At 41.2% G+C, this 21,343-nt stretch overlaps 1 protein-coding gene across 4 annotated transcripts in view; it reads left to right on the top strand.

The window, feature by feature from the left end:
• phkb (phosphorylase kinase, beta) overlaps positions 1 to 21,343 on the top strand; it is a 118,678-nt gene that overhangs the window by 10,796 nt on the left and 86,539 nt on the right. For 3 of the 4 annotated variants that reach the window (XM_069690278.1, XM_069690279.1, XM_069690280.1), the window contains 4 exons: positions 8,236 to 8,374; positions 12,122 to 12,221; positions 17,169 to 17,276; positions 18,215 to 18,295. In XM_069690278.1, the coding sequence (XP_069546379.1) occupies positions 8,236 to 8,374; positions 12,122 to 12,221; positions 17,169 to 17,276; positions 18,215 to 18,295 (428 nt within the window). Of the gene's footprint in view, positions 1 to 8,235; positions 8,375 to 12,121; positions 12,222 to 17,168; positions 17,277 to 18,208; positions 18,296 to 21,343 lie in introns of those variants that run through there. The other variant, XM_069690281.1, reaches the window with a different exon arrangement.

Raw genomic sequence — 21,343 nt, 5'->3', positions numbered from 1 at the left:
TTTTTATCTAATAGCTTATAGTCTTCAACCAAAAAAAAATAGTCTAAAATCAGTAAATGTTTGTGATTAAAACCTCCTTGAAAATGTTACAGGATGCTAAGCATCCTAGTTAGTATTAGGGAGCCTGAGGATTACTATTGTGTCACCTCGCAATATTTACGCATTCCCTTGTAATTTGTTTTGCATTAACCTTTCCATTCTCTGACCTTCCGATACTTATCGTCTCATTTCTTCTTCGACATATGTCATTTTCCATTTAGCTGCTTTGGTCCATATGAACCGTTGGCGTGCTGGTCCAGTTCAGCTGTAACACACTGCCAGTTAAAGGAAACGTGTTTGCCAAACATATTGAGAGGTAACGGGAGAGTGGCCAACACAAAAGATCTCGCCGTGACCCCTCAGGGGCGCCGTGATTAGGAATCTCTTTGCACTAAAACATTTCATTTATTCCGTTGATGGTGTGATGCATTTTTCTCCAGAAAATATAAACAGGAAAGCGATTTACAATCAAAGCACAACTCTTATTTGTACACGTCGTATGCACACACAGCTTGATATCACCGTGGCTAGCTTAGCCTAGCACAAAGACTGAAAGGAAGCAAACAGCTGGCTAAGCTGGTTCTCTCTTAATGGAAAACTGCAGCTGCAAGATTCACAAATGACCATATTGGATCTCTAATCTGCACAGTGTTTGAGCTACATGCTGTAAATATTTCTTGGTTGAAGAACGGTCGGACAGAGCCAGGCGAGCTGTTCGCTCATTGCTCCCATCTAAACCTCCTGATGTAAACGTCCTGCTGCTTTGAGATTCACTTTGATCTTCTCTCACCTTACTTTTAGGAAGAAAACAAGTGCTGTTAGTATATTCCCATTTTGCACTTTAAAGTTTAGTTAACAGTCGCATTTAGAGGCAGGCTGGTTCTGTGGCCGGTGCATTTGCTTCCCTGCTGTCGCAGATGTTATATTGCTGGAAACATTATCACAGCGTAAGCACGAGTAGAGAAGTTATTGTTAAGACTGGCATGAATGATGACTATTACATTTTGTGTATTTCCATACTTCCCTGTAGCATCTGCTGTGTACAGATACCATCTGACTCGATCTTCCGTCTCTCTATTTTTTTTTTCTTGGTTTTCAATCTATCTCTGTGGGGTTTTTTTTTCTTCCTCATCATCTCCTCTCATTTTCTCCACCCTGTCGCTGCAGTGAAATGGCCCATTGTAAAAGAGCAGGCTGTGTGCATCTGAGACATTAGCTGCTGATTTAGTGGGACATTAGCTTGATGGATGGCGAGGCAGAAAACTCCAAACAACAGTTGATTTGCATCCAGGCAAACTTGGGGCCTGAGACAGAGCGACGTTCAGCATCTGATGAAGACTTCCACCGCAGTGTTTCTCAGATGAAACCTTCAAACCTTTCCAGTGCCAAATTGAGCGATAACAGGGCACCTGAAGCCCTCGAATTCTTTTAAAATATTATTCCTATTATTATTATTATCGTATGACATTTATTTATTATTTTTTTTTCCCCCAGTGGAGCTGCTTTCTTTTATTTCACACAAAGGGATGTGAATCTGTCTGCACCGTTGTTATTATTTTGTGAAGCACAGCTGATGTAACTTTTTGACATAACAGATTATAAAGACTGATTTTTTCTTTTTTAAATCCTTCAGTCACAGTCAGTGAGAAAAGGAGGATTTAAGAGTTTTAACTCCAAATAACTGCTGCAGATTTAATACATTTATTTTACGTTTACGTTTATTTTAAATGTCCCATATATATATATATATATATATATATATATTATATTTAATATATATAAAACATATATATGTATGCAGATTTTCATATCTTTTTTTTATTATCATATAACAGTTGTATGTGTTATAAAAATACTGTGAAAGTGTCAAAACAGTCATTCCACAGATAAATGCACAAAGCCTGTATTCAGCAGCTGTGCCGTTTGAACATCGATAACTTTGTGATGTCACAAACTCACGCTGATGTCATTTGTTTGCCTTCAACATGTTCCACTGTCCAACCTTTCATATTGAAGATAACACCGAGCAGTCACTCCGTTGCAGAGCGAGCAAATTACAAGGCCAAAGAAAACTGGTGTTTGGCCTGGCCACAAACCACTCAGAAAACAGTCAGCCAATCAGAAGAGAGAGTCATTGATATTAATGCACCTGAAAGACACGGCACAAAACAGCCTGTTCTTGTTAGAGCAGATAATTAATCGACTGACCAGTTTCTTTGTGTATTTGTGGTTTACAAGGGAAGACGCACTTTGAGACAAACTAGCATGTGATGCTGTGGTTTTCTGGTGGTGGTGATGAACAATACATCTTCCAGCCTTTCACATTTTACCACTTATGTAGCCGCAGTCAAAATTAGCCGATACCCAAAGGCACTCTTTTATTGTTGGTTAACTTACGAAAGCAATAAAGATGAATGAGGAGTTGTTTGCTGTGTGTGTGCGCGCGTGTGTTTATATTTAAGCGTGTGTTTCCTCTTAATATGTCTAACACAGGCAACACATACAGTTACTATAATAATATAAGGGGTATATACTGTCCAAAGACTGACTGGATATACAAATGTGTGTCTTCATGTGTGAGGATACACTTCGTTAGACACTTGGAGGTGGACTTTCTGAGAGGTTTATTAATACTAATTCACCCCATCAACCTCTTTATCTCCCTGCCAATGTGACTGTCGCCTCCAATTGACCAAAACATACACAAACACACACACACAGATGGGGCGACATTCCCGTCCTGTTGGCTCTCACCCTTTACATCCACTGTCTTTATTCACACACACACACACACACACACACACACACACACACACACACACACACACACACACACACACACACACACACACACACACACACACACACACACACACACACACACACACACACACACACACTTATCTTCTTGATCTCTTTCCCTCATCCCTTTCTCCTTCTGTCTCCATCGCTATCACTCTCCTCTTTTTGCTCTGCAAGAAGTGACAGTGCAGAATGGATGTCCCCTTCATTTGCTCTGGCATAATGTTCTGATGAAAAATGAAGTGATCCCTCTAGACAGATTACTCATCAGTGAGGGGACCTCTGCAGGAGGTGTGTGTCTGCGCGTTTGCGCATGTGTGTGTGTGAAACAGATAAATGACTCTCCCGAAGGCCTCGTGTTTGAGTATGTAATATTTCAGCACATATTATGGGAGGGCGGCGATCTGTTTCTGTATTAAGAGCTTTGAACCGTTGTTCTGTCCTCTGTAACTAATGCTGAGCACGAACTTTGGTGAACTTAAACAGTGTGAGTTTATCTTCACTCATCCATTAAGTGCAGTTAAACTTTCACAGTCACAGCTGGAAAACTCTTATTTCTAAAGAAAGGACTGTGGTCTTTACCTACTGTGGAGCTTCCCAGTCACCAAACTAATTAATAGAAGGTGCTACTTTCCCTCCATCGTAGCCGATGCTGGCACTTCATCGTGGGGATCCAAACATATTTTTCTGTTGCGACAACGTCCCAGTCAGCATTGATCTGGTGATATGAAGGTCAACAGATGTCTCGACAGCGGAGCTAAATTCAGCTGAACACATTCTCTCAGAGGTCTCAGTTATATATAACTGTTACAGCAGGACAATGCAATAACTTCATACTGCAACTTGTGATGACTATGTAGTCTATGTAACACAGTAGATTTCCTGTGTTAAGTTTAGGACTGTCTTTAGGTCGCTCTGGGAGTGAATGAAACACGGCAAATGTTTGCAGTTTAAAACAAGGAACTGAACTGCAATTTATTATAGTTATTAACACAGAAAATCAAGGGAACAGCATCAAAGAAAAATAACAAATTCAAGTAATAACCCAATACCGGTATTTCTCCCACAGTCAGTCAGTTTCAGTCTCTTGTCTTTCAGTCTACTACCCGGTAGTTTATGTCTGGAGGCTCTCAGACTAACTCTGATCTCAATCTTTTGCTCGTCGGTTCGGACGGAGAATCCAAGAAGACCAAATGCAGCTTCACCCACGGAGAAGATGATCAGGGGTCACAGGGTCACTCAGCTCCAGCTCTGTGGAGGTTTCTGGGGATCGCTGTCTCCATCACAGATCCATACAAACAAAAACAATCTGCATGCAGCAGAATTTAATACGACGTCAGTACTATAATTTATAAACTCTATTGTTGGTGTAACAGTAAATGACCAGTAAAATAGTATTACACACATATATATATATAATATTCACTATGGTCAATATTAACATATTTCACACACACGTCCTCATGTCTCAGTGACATCTGTCACTTATACCTAACAGACATTATTTAAACGTCCACCGTTACTAAGCAACACACTCAACAGCTGTTCTCAATCTGGCCGTTTACTTCTGGCGCTAAAAACAAGAACATGACGTCATCGTTCCCGCTCGGTTCAACAGCTCCCGACGCACAAACCCTCAGCGCTTAGATAGCCAAATAAATCAAATAGATCAAATAAATAAAGATCCTCAAAAACAGTGAGCAGAAATCAACCAAATGAGATTCTTCATGGTGTAGATCATGACCTGCTGTTGGAGACATAAAGGGTCGTCTCCCGGGAGACATGAAGGGTCGTCTCCAGGGAGACAGCTTTGATCTCCCGACGTGCACGAGAGCGCCCCTCTGGTAAACGTCGGTATTGCATGTGTGAGTTAACCCTTTAGTTGCTGGTAAAACTAATGTGGCTTACATCTAGTTTTTGTCCTCAATGTCAAATTAGTACCAGACTGTCTCTATTTGAAACAAGTTCAATTAAAAATTATGAATCAGGTGTTAGACATCTCATTCTTGTTGTTGCAGTTTGTTAGGACGATACATCATTTAAATAAATAAATAAAAGCTGCAAAAACAGATGAATTATGAACAAGACGTAAAGTCTACAGGATTGCTACTGGCTGCCAGGCTGTACAGTAGCACTTTCAATGCTAAATGCACGCTCACAATGACAGAGCTGTTCGGTGTCGATAGCTCTGCAGTGTTTTGTCACAATTCAAAGAAGCAGAGAAGTCAGACCTTTCATCTGATGATGACACTGGATGAAAAATCGGGGGGTGACTAAAGTTATTAAAATTCATACAGAGAGGGGGACATGAGTGTCTTTTAATTTCACTCCAAACCAGAAATTTTAATCTCAAGGCAGCATTAAAGGACAAATCAGGGAATCACCAGAGTTGAGTTTGTTAAGGAACTGGGTTATAACCAGCTATTTGCATTAAGCTGACGTCTTAAGTGTCATATGAGTAAACGAGTATCCTGGTTTCTTTAATCGGGGTAGAGGATTAGAGGAATCTAATTGGAGTGGAGAGCGCTGATATCTCGTTCACGTATAACCTAAATGGGATTTGAATCGGGTTTTTTTTACAAGTACTTATGTACATAACAAAGACTTCAGACGGGATGTAACAGTGGAGTGGGTGGATAATAGGATAATTAATTACATTGGCTGATGTGTTGTATTTAAAATCAGTCCATCCAAAGCCTGTCAAAGACCAACACAAAGTAGTTTTTAGACATTTAAATAAGTCAGTTTTCACCATTAAACAGCTGACTGTCTGTTAAAATCAGACATATTAGTGCTGCCTGTATACAGTACATCCGGAAAGCATTCACAGCGCTTCACTTTTTACACATTTTGTTATGTTACAGCCTTATTCCAAAATGGATTAAATTCATTTTTTTCCCTCAAAATTCTCCACGCAATATCCCATAATGACAGTGAAAATAGTTTGTTTAAAATTTGTGCAAATCTATTACAAATAAAGAACATAAATATAACGCCTACATAAGTATTCACAGCCTTTGCTCAATACTTTGTTGAAGCACCTTTGGCAGAAATTACAGCCTCAAGTCTTTTTGAGTATGATGCTACAAGCTTGGCACCTATTCTTGGGCAGTTTCTCCCATTCTTCTTTGCAGGACCTCTTAAGCTTAAGGTTGGATGGGGAGCGTCGGTGCTCAGCCATTTTCAGATCTCTCCAGAGATGTTCAATTGGGTTCAAGTCTGGACTCTGTGAATGTCTTTGAGAGGCCCAGGCAGAGTTGTCCCGAAGCCACTCCTTTGTTATCTTGGCTGTGTGCTTCGGGTCGTTGTCCTGTTGGAAGATGAACCTTCGCCCCAGTCTGAGGTCCAGAGCACTCTGGAGCAGGTTTTCATCAAGGATGTCTCTGTACATTGCTGCATTCATCTTTCCCTCCATCCTGACTAGTCTCCCAGTTCCTGCTGCTGAAAAACATCCCCACAGCATGATGCTGCCACCACCATGCTTCACTGTAGGGATGGTATTGGCCAAGTGATGAGCGGTGCCTGGTTTCCTCCAAACATGACACTTGGCATTACAAAATGATATAATTACTATTAATCAGGTTAGAGAGTAGTGTTTTTATTATTCTAAAATGGTATCTTTGATTTAGAATGTAAATTTAGTGTAAAATACATTACACTTGAATGAAATTCAATTTCCCATCATGTAAATATTTTGAGTTTTGCCTTTCATCCAGTTTGATTTTTATCTCTTTATAGAACATAATTTGGGCACCTCTGCTGCAGTGCATGTACTCAGTAAATAAGTTTAATTCTCTGAGGACCATGCATGTACAAAATATATGCCTTAAAACCTTAACAGTGACTTGTACATGCAATGTAAATTGTTCATTTTATTTCATATTGACATTGGCATGTGTATTTGTTCCTTAGCTCAACTTTCAACGATGTTGGACTGAAGTTTAGTTTGATGCACAGATATGCAACACATGAGGAAGTTTTCTGAGGTGATTTCTTCATTTCCGCTCTGATGTTGGTACAGAAGTGGAAGAAAACACTGCAGGTCTGACAGTATTGTCTAACTGCCTCATGTATATATGGCTTGTGAGGTTGGTTAAATTGATTTATAAATACCTGATCTGACCTGATGCTGAACTGGACAAAATAGTTTATACCCAAATGGGAATGATGCCTGTGACTTCTTGCCGAGCGGTAAGGTATGCACACATCACACAGACCAGTTCAGCGCTGCACAATGTCAATGCCTCGCAAAACACTGACATGAACATAAAATGACTCTTGTCACCTTGTGGAGGACAATCCACATGTCCCGGAGCAAAACAATGACATGATGAGTTCAAGTCATATTCCCCGATGAATGAATGTTTCTCTTCCCTGTTGCCAGGCAGCCATCTGTTGACACAAACTCACAGAGCTCTGCTCCAAGAGAGTTTATTATATTAGCCTTTGCATGCTGTGATCAAAGAAGACAAAATGGCTGACAAATGTATTTATCCAACCTTTTTTCTAAATGGAATTCAACATAATTTCATTTTATTTGATTGGATTTATGTCAGGGTATGCTTATGAGGACGTCAGAGAAATGGATGAGGCAGCTGCACCACTTGAGAAAGTTAACTGGTCAGGAAGAGGAGAGATGTAACCCCACTATAGGAGCTTTAAGAAATATTATATTTCCACACCATAAACAGAGAAAGTACAGCTGGTCGTCCATTACTGAATGACTTCTCTCTCACTCTGGCTCTGCCTCTGTGTCCCGCTGACACAGCAAAACAGAATTAAATGGCTCTACGACATCTAAAAACTGGATTAGTTTAGCATCCGCCAAAGATGGATGTTGATGTGATGGGAGTGTTACTGTGAAAAGTGCATTAAATCTCTGTGGAAGTTAAAACAGATAAACCAAGGTAATTTAGTGTATGTGTGAGGTGCTAGGCTGACTTAACTCAATCAAAGGAGACCTGAGTTTCCCACTTGGTATTCGCGAGTGTTGAAAAAGTGATAACTGGACTTTATCACATGTTGCTATATACTGAATGTGTTCAACCATACTTACAATCTAAAGCTAATTATTTCAGCTGATCTGTCTGTCTGTCTGTCCATCTAACAGCATTTCTGCAGTGAATGATGTAATAAATACATAAAATCTTATCTATAGACGAAGTGATAACTGATGATGAATTATGAGTTGAATCTCTTATGAACTTGTTTGGTATTCTCTGTCCTCAGAACATGTGCATTAACCTGCACTGATGTGTTACAGGTGCTTTCTTCACTGGTGTTTCAACCACTGCTTGAGTGAGCAGAATATAACTACATTGTCTTTTTTTTTTTTTTGCAAGAACTGCTGAGTCACCACTTCCGCTGTCTCTTTTTCTGTCTCTCTCTGTCTAGTCAAGACGACCATCCTGAACTATCAGAGTCCCACCACTGGCCTCTTCCCAGTGAAGACATGTTCCACCTGTAAGGAGGCCAAAGTCCGGGACTCCCTGTACTGTGCTGCTGGCGCCTGGTCTCTGGCTCTTGCGTATCGGTCGGTATTCAACATGTACACACATGCACAACAAACATTGACACGTGAAATATTTATTTCATGGAAGTAAAACTGAATCATGTTTACCTTCAATGTATGTGAAGTGTCAGAAGGAACTCTGTCTGTGATAATTTAGTAAATAGACACTTTTCCCTGCCACGTTTAGCTTCATGACAATTTGATACATACAGTACCTCCTACACATTTATGAGGATTTTTCAGAAATGCCCTTGCATCCCAGCAAAAACTGTTTTACCTTTGTCATTATGGATTAGTAATTGATGGGGGAAAAAAATGACAATCTCATCAATTACAGTGTGCAAAAAATGAAGGGATCTAAATATTTTCTATACTTTTGGTGTCTGTCAATCCTGACAACGTACACACATCAATATGACAAGAAATGTGACAGAAGTCCTTTTTTGGATAAATGTATTTGAGGTGTATTTCGATTTGTAAAATTTGGCTCCAAGCAGCAACCAATAGTGACATAACCCAGTGGCTTCTGAAATGCTATTTTGAAATCCTGACCTCAGCATTTTAGCCTTCGCCATCTTGTTTTTTTGAAGCCAGACATGACCATATTTAGAGGAGCTGGGGAGGAAAAGGATCTGATGGGTAACTCGAGGACAAGGTCACCCACAAAGCCTGACTGCAACCCGGGCCTGTCAATCAAATTAGGCACACCCCCAAACATACTGCTTTTGAGGCCTAATATCTAATTACTAATGGAATTATTTTCAGATAGACAACCAGAAAAGTAGAAAAGGGAGTAAAATTATAGTGAATGACACCAAAATGTATTGGCCTTGTATTTCACAAGAGTTTGTGGAGCCAAAGGCTTTTTGGAGCCAACCACTAGCCGCCCTCGGTGGTATTGCACTTTAAGGCACTTCCACATTTGCTTCACATTTCAGACCCAGAAGCTATGTCCACTTTTATGTACAGAATATATTTGGCTTATATCTTCTCTTATCCATTAACATGGAGGAGCCACCAGGGGAATTGTCATTTAGCCCATCTTTATATGGTATGAAGCTAGTTAGCAGGGCAGCTTACGTTTGAGCAGACAAACATTATGTTTTTTCTAAAAACAACCCCTCAAACTAAATTCTCAGTGAGGAGTGGAGGTCATGAACACTTTTAGTCAGTGGTGAGTCCCTATCCGTTTTTGCAGAGTTCATCTTTGCTGTAGAGGATTATGGCATAATTTTACATGATTATGTATGAAAACCAAAATCTGGATGCTGCTGATGATTTTTTTTTTTTATTTCTTCTAAATTGACTGCAGTGAAGATTTGTATATTTGCCAGATGAGTTGTGTGTGTAGTTTTGGGAAAATAAGGCTTGAATCTGTTGCCTTTTTCCAGCATCATAGCAAAACTGATGCAGAAGAAACACTAAAATGGACGGACAGCTCCATTATAGTGTGTTTACAGAGCATTCTCTGCAGAACAGGCCGACAATCCCCTGTTGGATTGGAGTGCAGTCACTGTTTCACAGCTTTCTACCCCTTGTTTCCTTCTTCTTGGACTTTTGGTTTCCTTCCACTCTCCTCTGTTTCATGCTTACTGACCCCGATCTTTAATCTGCCTCCGTCATTTGAAGCCTTTGCTTTTTAGCAGCATTGGGGCTATTGCTTCAAGCAGAACACTTCAGAATTTCACCGAGGTCCACAAACTCCTTTATCAAGTGGCCCCAGCTCTTGATGCCCGCATTCCTCAATGATTAGTCTCCAGGGAAAAGAGCACTTCCACGAAATTAGCCTGTAATAGGACAGAGAGGAGATGAGGGGGGGGCAGATTGGGAGGAGGGAGACAGAGTTGAAAAGGGAGGATACAAAGAGAAACAAAAAAGAGTGAAGGACATGGTAAGTGAGTCAGGAGGAAGAGATAAGACAGAGAAGAAGAAGAAGAAACAGGAGATGGAGAGAAAAGAGCGATTGAGGAAATTAGATGAAGGGGGAAAACGGAGGGAAAGAGAGGGGTAAAAATAGAGTGTGCTGCAGTGATGTGACCACAGGCAGATCCCAGTCATCAGTCATGGCTGCCTCCTATTAGAATTGTCACTGGGATTTAATTAAGATGATTCTCATCTGACAGGCTTGGCTTGTGCCATTACTTACTTCACGCCCAGCTGGTGTGTGTGTGTGTGTGTGTGTGTGTGTGTGTGTGTGTGTGTGTGTGTGTGTGTGTGTGTGTGTGTGTGTGTGTGTGTGTGTGTGTGTGTGTGTGTGTGTGTGTGTGTGCGCGCGCGCTGTGTGCGTGAGATTCAATGACTAGACTGGCAGTTGTTTGATGCAAACTTTTATCTGCCGCTTTGCCTCGTCCCATTTTACTCTTTCATTTCATTTCATTTGTTTAATCCTTTTTTTCATGAGAGAGGGTAGCCAGTCATAGGAAAGCATCCCGTATGACCACTTTCTTGTAGTTGTCTAGCCCCTTCAACTCCCACAGAATTGTCCTGATTGTTCGTAATAAAATGTGAAGAGCCAGGTATGTCAGTGAAGCCCCTGGTCAAGGTTGGATCACCTCGGGTATATTACACCGCCGGACAGATGTAGTCCGTTAATGAATGCTCATTGAGGTTACTTTGAAAATGGGATGTTGGCAGATAATAAGATGCCTGCAATCAGTTTTGATGCGGAGGGTCGCGTCTAAAAGGCAGCATGATCAATGTACCCGTGCACCTCTGAAATTTAAACAAGTTTCACCTCAGTGGCTCGGATTCCCTCCGTCGATAACCAAAGTCCTTATTAGCACGACCTTTGCCACGTGCGTCTGAGATCTGCCAGCCTTGCCAAGTACATGCTGACACCCACTGTCTGCAATTACTGATGGACTTCTGACGGGTATTTAAAAACTACACAATGAGTACTAGTCAAAGCTTAATTGCTTCTTCACAAGTCATTTCACCGTAGTGCACTTTTGCTCAGAATTGGAATGATACAAGCAGGAACCCCTCATGATATTTAATTGCTCATTGGATATTTATTTCATAAATTAGCCATTATTGGTAAGCTATTCAATGTATTGTTTGTGTTGTATGGACTAATAGGTCTCTATTCACTGGGCAGTTTTAATGATTCTAATACTGTAAAATCAGTGGTACATGTTGGAAAATCAACTTCCAGGGACTGATAGACACAAAGAGGAAGAAATAACTAATTACGTGCTTTGTCATGTGAGACTAAGACTGGACCTCACCCTGTGTGTTATAAATAAATACAAAAAAGTTGGTATCTGCAGTGGGAAGTGTTACTTTGTAAATTTGGTTTGGTACAGATTGGTACACGGTCTGAAACCTTTGTTAACTGCTGTTATAGATGGTGTAACAAAACAGTTAACTAACAGTTATTTGCTGAAATCGAGTAAAAAGGAGTCAGATGGAGCAGGACACAGGGGTGGTCAGACAAAAAGAGGGGTTAAAGGTTAACTAATTAGTCTGGCTAACTTCTGTTAACCAACAACAGCTTCCTGGTTCAGATACTCTCCTGTCATATTTTTGCTTGACCAGAGGTTTCCTTTACAAACACTGATTAGCTTTATTCCATCTAAACTGGGATGTCATCCTTCATGTTGTTTTGTCAGACCTCAGCAGCTACTTTGTTTAGGACACCATAAGCAGCAGTGATAATGACTGTGTCAGCAGACCCACATGTATTAGTTATCATTTAAAAACAGAAGGAGTTGCACATGTAGTCACTGTTTGCCCTCATGTGTTCCCCCTCTTCTGCCTGCCCTACAGACGCATTGATGATGATATGGGTCGGACCCATGAACTGGAGCACTCTGCCATCAAGTGCATGAGGGGGATCCTCTACTGCTACATGAGGCAGGCTGATAAGGTGAGCTTTTAGCATGCCTTGATTTAGCTTCTGCGCTCGCATTGCATGTTTGCATAAAAGCACCCTGCAATTACACAGTGTATTACAGATCAAAGGTATATTCCTACACATCAAAGCCTCTAAAGAGCTGCAGCACCGGACACATCCAGCTCCTCTTTCATATCATGACAAATGACAATATGAGCGGCTTGCTTTGGTCCTGAGGGCTTAATAAGCGGCAATCTGTTAATTGCCAAAGACTTTTGCACCAAAGGGGTAAATTTCATGCCATAGATGCAGGAAGCTGTGCAAGTGTAGGCTGTGATTGAGAAATGGTGACAAACACCATCTTAAAACTATTTGTTTTTCCTCTTTTGACAGAGCAGGCTGTTGTGTTTGCCATGCATGCGTACAGTGTGTACCTTTGACAGCCATTCTGTTTCATTCTGCCTTGACCTTGACGACCTAATTTAGGGGAGAGATTTTCTGTGTCTTAATTATAAAGCTGCGTTTACCCAGTTAATTACACGGAGCAGTGTTCGTCACGGCCCCACGTCTCCAACACTTACCGAGTACATGGCGTTTTTATTGAAGATGTGACACGGGACCACTGCCTGGCAAACACCACAGAGAAAATCCAGCAGCTGAGCCACATTGTCTGCTTTTAGTGTCATTCATCAGGAACCACAGTATGTTCCTTCAGATTTAAAGATTTCTCTCGTGACAAGTTCCAAAATGAGCTGTAATTAGCTAATAATAACAATTAACTATCCATACATACAGAATATAATGTAACCATTTCTCAGGCAGCCAAAAGTAAAGAGTTTCACCTCATTCAGCCCACCAGGGAACACTGGAGGAAAAATCGAAAGTTTGCAGATACTAACTTTAGTAAAACATCAGTGTCAGATAGTTTGTAGAAACATTCAGTAAAAATGTGTCGCTGCTACGCTGATTAAATTTTAACCCAGGCAGCATTATAATCCAAATGAAACATATTTGTGAATGCAAATTCATTGTATAAGGGCATAATTGTCGAGAGAGTTGCCGTACAAGCAGACAGAAACTCACAACCTTGGTGACACTTACTCTGACGTGTGTTCTGAATATATAAATACCTCAGATAATAATGCCATTTAACTGCGTCCCACCCTTCTTCAGTGTTGTGTTACTTAGTAGTACCCTCTTGTTGGCAGTTTTTTCTACTACTGCAATGACCACATTCAGTGTCTCCAATAGAATTCAACTTTATTTATATAGCGCCAAATCACAACACAGGTTATTTCATGGCACTGAATACATTTAAGTCCTCACAGCAGAACTTTACAATATTATACAGAGAACCCATGACGGGACATCTGCAAAAGAAAGAACAGAAACTACGCGAGCGAGGGAACTGAATGGAGAGGCAACAGACAATAAGCAAAAGCTATGGGAGAGAAAAAGCATGAAGTTAATGAGGTGTGATGGTGAGATATGGGTTATAGAGAGTGAAAGAGTGAGAGGAAAGAAGCTCAGTTCATAACGAGGTCCCCCAGCAGCCTCGGCCTTAACAGCAGAACTGCAGGATGGTTCAGGGCCACCTGAGCAGCCCCAACTATAAGCTTAATCAAAAACAAAAGCTTTGAGTCTAACCTTAAAGCTAGAGAGGGTTTCTGCCCCTCAAACACAAACTGGGAGACGATGTCATCGAGACCAACTAAGTGATTACAGAAAGAGTGTCTGAGGTGTTTAGGACCAAGTAGAATAACTTCCGTTTTGTCTGAATTTAGAAGAAGGAACGTTTTGGTCATTTAGACAGGCTTCAAGTTTTACTAACTGATTTGTTTCATCTGGTTTTATAGAAAGATATAGCTGACAGAGTCCGACATTGTTTCTGCAAAGTTACACACCGATTCAACATTAACTTTAGTGACCTCCGATTGGCGTAACCGGGTGTCATTACTGCCGACGTTAATAACAATCTGACTGTATTTACGATTAGCCTTAGCCAGCAGTTTCAGGTTTGACTCATTGTCGCCCGCTCTGGCTTCAGGAATGCACTTGACAATAGTCGCTGAATTCGCTAACTTCAAGTTATGCAAAATAGAATCTCCAATAACCAGAGTTGGTTTCTCAGCGGGTGTGTCGCTGAGTGGGGACAATTGGTTGGAAACGTGAAGGGGTCGGTGGTGAACCGTGGACTCGTCCTGCGTTCCCCCCCCCCCCCCCCCCCCCCCCCCCCCCCCCCCCCCCCCCCCCCCCCCCCCCCCCCCCCCCCCCCCCCCCCCCCCCCCCCCCCCCCCCCCCCCCCCCCCCCCCCCCCCCACCGGCTGTTCGGGTGCTGCGGGGGACCGGCTAAGGAAGTCTGGGCTACTTTGCTCTTTCACTTACATCTCAGACTCAAAACCCCGGGACTCACAGTTTCTCTAATTAATTCTTTTACATTAACTATGCATCAGATAACGTAAAAAGTGTCGCTTGTATCGACTAACCTCCAGAAGATTGTCACCTGAGTCCCTCAGCTTTACCACACAAACCGTTTTTCTTTTCTTTTTTCAGTTTTACAGACTGCAACATTTACTGTTCAGTTTCATTTTCACTTCCCTCAGACTGCTAATTATGTCCAGTCGCTGCTGGAAATCTGAATAAGCCACTAATATGTGAAGGTTTTGTTTACAGTGTGTCGCACAGCCCCGAAGAGATACAAAAATAGAAAATGATTTCAGATTTAAGTATAAAAGTGGGTGTTGTTATTTTATTCTCGACTACCTGCTGCCTGTATTTTACTGAGCTCACTGTATGCTGTTTGTATCTCTTCACCATGAGATTTTTAAGAAAATTAAATGTATCTCCAATGATAAATGTCAAAGAAATGCCTGGTAATTCATATGCTAGAGATTTGCGTGTGGCTAACGAAGTGAAATGAATGCATGAGGACGACCAGACCACCAGGCGTTGAAGTGTTTTGCTAATGTGAAGCCCGTGTTGGTGCATTGCAGCACTCGAAACAATGAGCAAGATCTGGGGCCCTGTCGGGAATATCCCGAGAGTCGAGCCACTTGACACTGTAGCTCAGCTGGAGCGGGAATCAGGGAGACCTCCACACAGAAGTAGGTTTTACAGAAACATAAACAGCAGCAGCTATTGTTAGCAGCTGACAGAGGTAGCTCTCTTACTCTCAGCACACACACACACACACACACACACACACACACACACACACACACACACACACACACACACACACACACACACACACACACACACACACACACACACACACACACACACTAGACACTGTGGGATGGCAGGAAGTGGAGCAGATTGAGTAAAAGTGGGACAAAGGATCTCCACTATGACCTGACTATGTGGGTAAAGAGAGAGGAAAAAAAGGTGGGTGGATGTCAACATGCTAAACAAAGGAATAAAAAGAAAAATCTCAGCGAAAAAGACACACAGAGATAGGGGGAGAACAAAAAGTAAATAATAGAAACTCCAGGAAAAAGAGGGGAAGGTGGGCTGTAGAAAGAAAAATGAAGACAGCAAGGGGGGACTTGATGATGGAGAGAGCAGCAAGAGGCAGAGAAAAGAGAAACAAACGAGGTAAAAATGGGACAAAGGGCCAATTATTTATAACTGCACGACAGGGCTGGCGGCCCAGCTGTGATTTGGTGTGTATTTGAGTCAATGCAGCAAACACTCACTCACTCACTCACACACACACACACACACACACACACACACACACACACACACACACACACACACACACACACACACACACACACACACACACACACACACACACACACACACACACACACACACTCACTCACTCACAAAACCACTGAAAACAAAACACGACTAACATGTTGTAGAGTGTTTGTTGTAAACCATTTCACAGTTTAGTTGCCCTAAATCTGACCCTTATCTGCCTCAGAGCTGACTGTTATATTAAACATTATATCTACTTGGGTTATTGCTCATAGGGCAGACATGTTGACTGTTCATCTTATTTTATCTGAGAAATGACAAATTATTTGCTGTATGTGTCACCAGAATGGTTATGGGTTCTTGCAGTTCTGTGTTCAGTGTTGAACATGACCTTAACTTGACACCGCGTAAGTGGAGCTGTAAAACTGTATTTGTGTGGTTGTGACATGCAAATTTACAGCTAAAATGTATGCATCGAAAGTAGTTGAAATGAAACTGCTGAGAGAAATTGAAGAGTCGGTTTAGTTGCAAGCACTAGAAGAAGGGGAGATTGCAGTTGAAACAGAAATCCTGCAAGGAATGTAAGCGGCAGAGGAAATCTAAGCACAGTAAGTAATTGAAGTGCTGAAATGAATTAAAGAGGCAGTGGAGTTGCAAACACTAAAATAAGTTTAGAGGTTGCAGTTGAAACAGAAAAGCTGGAAGAAATATAAATGGGAGACTAAATCTAAGTGCCGAAAGCAGTTGAAATACTACTGAAGTAAAATAACCAAATTAAGTTGAAGTATTAGTTGAAACAAAAGTGTTAAAAGGACTTTAAGTGTCAAATTAAATGTTTAAGTAAAAGAACTAAAAGAAATTGAAGGGTCAGTTAAAGTGACATCACCTAAATAAAGTTGAAGTGGCAGTTGAAACAGAAGAACTAAAATAAATTAAAGTGGCAGATAAAGTGTAGATTGAATTGAAAAGTCTAATGAGATTTAAGAATTAGAGATGTAAAAAAGTAAGGGAAAAGGTAGCCTCAGTAACTAAAACACTACAAACAATGGAGCATGATGGAAATGATGGAGATTAAGAGTTCTTTGCTGACTATTTACTGAATACACAAATTACCCAGTTATGTGTTTTTGAATTTGTTCAATGCTGCTGTTGTGGTATACTGTACCCTTGCAGAGGAAATGAATGCCTCTCGCTTTGTCTTTGTCTGCTCCCTCTTTACCCTCGACCTCTCCCTTTCATCCTCCTCTCTGTCTCTGTGGATCTCTCTACCAGGTGGAGCAGTTTAAACAGGATCCCAGCCCCTCCAAGTGTCTGCACTCAGTGTTCGACGTAGACACCGGTGACGAGGTGTACTCGTACGGCGACTACCACCACCTGCAGGTCAGTCAGCAAGCAGAAAAGTGGAGAACTGAGGCAACCAGCAAATGAAGAATAACATTAGATTATACATATGCACATACATATTCTATCTATTTGTGAGTGCTTTGGATAGAAGTGCATTACCAGCTATCCATCTCAATGAAGTGTCGAAATGGAACGATGTCAAAGGTTAAAGGATTGTTACGGCTAAAGAGGCAGGTTTTATTGCCTGTTGTAAAGAGTGTAGAGTGAAATATCTTCACATAACCCTGGTATTATAACACTGGTCACATATTTTATGTAACAGCAATGCAAATTGGCTGTGGTCAGAGAAGAAACTCCCAAGAGAAGCTAAGCTTGCTGAAGATGAATGAACAGCAGGATCAATAAATTAGCCAATCATTCTCTCTGTGACAGGTTTTGTTTGTATTGAGAGAAGAAAAATGCCCATTTAAATGTCTCATTTCTTCAGCCCTCTGACTGCTATTCATGTAGGGCTGGAAAAATTAATTTCCCCGAGAGGTGGATGTGCATTAGATTGGCACTAAAACGGCTTATTCTTCTGTCAATGGTATTGACAGAGGTCAATTTAGTGTGTAGCATTTGGATGGAGACTGCGTTTCAAGTGAAGGGAGGCCGATACATCACAAGAGGTAGACATAGAAAATCAAAATCAAATAGTAAGGTTAGTTGCCTGTGACAAAGACACACTAAAACATCATCAATGCTGTATAGATATACTGTATATTCATTTATTCCTCCAACACCTTCGCTGTTATTGATGATAGCAGTCCAAAGCCTGATAGCTAATATAAAGCTCATGTCTCTACACAAAGCAGGAAATCAAAGACAGCTGTATTAGCAGATTTGGAAACATCACAGTGTATAAATGTGTAAATGTCAGTGATATTTTAAATGGTATTTCACCCACACTCTCCTTCCTTCTGTCACCGCTGCAGATCGATGCTGTTTCTCTGTTTCTGCTGTACCTGGTGGAGATGATTTGCTCTGGTCTGCAGATCATTTACAACACTGATGAGGTAAACAAGACACTGTCGTGGCTGCTAAGATCATCCATTTTACACACAAGCGATTTACATCCTGTCCTGGTTGTTGGTCTGATATTTTCTGACCAGTATACAATACAGTAAACAGTATTAATCTTTGGCACCAGAAGGTTAGACATGAAACAGGAAAGCCATTTGTCATGCTGATTATTGTTTCCTGTTTAACATAATGCGTTACTCTTACTGTAATGATTATAAAACTGTATATATTGCAAAATGAATACATTCAAAGATGTTTTACATCAGTAAAAACCAGTTATGTAAAATAACCACTGACATCATTTTGACCACTTTTTTGTCGCTCAATGTGTTTTCAGCTTTGCTAGTTGCATTCTTCTGGCAATGCTAATGTCAACTTTTGAACTTTAGTTGCATTATAATTATTAGCAGAGGTAACAGGTGCCGTCTTGGAGAGCTTCGAACACGGATGGAGTTTTTTCTGCATGCACACACAGGGAGTTATTATATTGAAATGTATCATAGTGAAACTATTTATTCAAAAATAAATAGTGGGACCTAACAAGATAAATTAACTTTAAAATGATGTAATGCTGCCCTCTAAAGATCCTACCCGTGACAATAAAGTAAGACTAAACGGTCTCTAAAGCAAGTTAGATGAACCCTACACACAGTATATCCTACAGGCAGTACAAATGCCCGATCAGGGAACAGTCACTCACTTTTATTGCTGGGCTCAAATTTATATTTTTGCTGAGCCGCTCAATTGACTTTCAGCGGGGAAACGTTTAGATGATTTCATTGTGGGAAGCTTAAACGTTCTCCCGGGAATCGAACCGGTAACGTTTTATTTGGCAGCGCACCAAAGCCCCGCGTTACTGAAAAGCTGCTTTGAACTGGTTACTTCTGGGTTTGATGTATCTGTCCGGCGTCTTTTTTTCTTTTTTCTTTCTGTCTTCTTTATGTTTGGCTCTTAATAAAACAACAAGGCAACTTGGCTGTTAAGTTTACACACTGCACTGTTTATTGTGTGGCCTCCAGGAGCAGTGGGAAAGTCATTAATTCTGTTAGTTTTTTACAGCCCGCTCAGTCACAGCTTTACTTACCGCCACAGACAGAGCAGGAAAATTTGTGCCCCTGGTAAAGGAATCCATTTGTTTACTAAATTGGGCTTATCTTAAGAAAATAAGGACATGGTAAAACATTATACCACTAACCAATTAGTTTGCACAGTCCTCACTTTGTTTACAGACCCCACCAGCCCCCCACCTCCTCACACATACACAGTCACATCGCCCACCCCGCCTAACAGCCTTTCATTTCTCTCTATTTCTCACTCCTGAAAAAACAAATTGAAAATATAACTTTTTCATGAGGGCAGCCCTGTTTGTGTAGCAGCCCTAATTTGCATGGTTAAACAGCACTTATTAGGTTGTATAATTCAAACTGAAGCAGCCCACACCCCCACCCTGCTGTACTAACAAACATCAGATCCACTGAGCATGAGGATTTGTGATTGGAGTTCTCACTGAACGCTGTTTGAAATGGGTTTTATTCAGACTAATCACATTATCACGGTATTTATTAGTTTGTTGTTCGCTGTCACTGCCTGTGAAGTCCATTGGTGTTCACTTGACTGAGCCTGGGAGCTGCATTGCAGTATTCCCCCCCCCCCCCCCACTCCCCGTCTTCTTGAAGTACTACTGCTGCGTGTCCTTTGAGAAGATGCCCTATCGACCTCCTTCCAGATGCCATTTTCAGTTTCATGCAGCATGAAATGGAGCGACTCATTAGCTTGTGTGGATCTCAGTCTCCACAATATACAGGTGTATTTTCTCGCAGCGCATGGGGTAAAAGCAAGAAGCACATGCCTTTTGCAAACTGCCTCCAAAAAAACTCCAGGGAGGGTTGTCTAACAGTGGGGAGACAAAGAGACTCTTTTGGCTGGTGGGCAGTAACATTCATTAAGATACCATTAAGATACTAAAATGTTTCCCTTGTTAATCATTCTTCTCGTAAAAAAACAAATAAGAGTCCCGGCAAACACCTTTCTCTCCTTCCTATCCTCATCTGCGTCGCTCCCTCCTTCCCTGCCCTCATTCACCGACTGGCCTATTTAAGTCCTACACAGGTTCTATCTGCTTCTCCCCATCTTTCTCTTCCACTCGCCCGTCTCTCTCGTTTTCTCTCCCCCGCTTTGTCATTTTAGATTAAATCTCCCATCACTCAAGTACACACACACGCACTGCTACTTTCAGGTTGTTTTAATGATTCAGGGCCTCTAAGTCATCACACATTTTATGTCTCTCCCTCTTAGTTTTTTCTCGATGTGGCTATTGATTTCGACATGTCTTCCTGAAGGTCTTTACATGCCGGGGGCGGGACGAACAAACAACACGAAGGAGCCAAATACTCGCCTGTGAATGTTTTGCATCAAAAATCTTCAAACGCAGTTGTTCAGAAAAGGTTTTAATAGATTGGCGTCTGAAAAAATGATGGATTCAACATCTTTGTTTAGTGGTGAAGAGGTCCTGCTTCTCCTCACACAACTAGAGAAGAGACTGCTTACCACCAACTCTACCTCTAAAAGTAAACTACATAAACTCCTCACTGTCCTGACATCCTTGTTGTTGGATGATGCTGTTCCATACTTATTCCCTTTGTCATATAACACCAGGCGGCTGGAGATAAATAAACAACGTGCCATCAGGAGTAATGATGGGATGTCTGTTCCATTTCCACACAGTGTGATTGGTTAATGCCTTTTACTGGCAGTGCAAAAGCTGAGAAAAAAAAAATACCTCCTTCGGCCTAAGGTTCACATTCTGTATTAAAGTACTCGTGACAAAAACCAGAGTTCCAAATTATGTGTTGTTGTGCAAATACATCACACAAAATCTCAATCTGTGTACAAGCAGACCTGTCTCCTCTGCAGAGAAGTGTCCTTTTCTTTATACTTGGCTAATCCGCTGTTAGAAAAGCAAACTGCCACGGTGTAAGCACACGTGGCTTTTAAAAGAGAATTAGAGATGACACGCTGATTGGTTTATTTCATGTTACACC

Source organism: Brachyistius frenatus, unplaced genomic scaffold, assembly GCF_029030835.1.
Source record: "Brachyistius frenatus isolate BFR_SWC_R1_liver_20210118 unplaced genomic scaffold, ASM2903083v1 Contig_9, whole genome shotgun sequence".
Classification (NCBI taxonomy): Eukaryota; Metazoa; Chordata; class Actinopteri; family Embiotocidae; genus Brachyistius; species Brachyistius frenatus.
The sequence above is the reverse complement of the archived record's forward strand: the minus strand, read 5'-3'. Positions and strand labels throughout refer to the sequence as shown.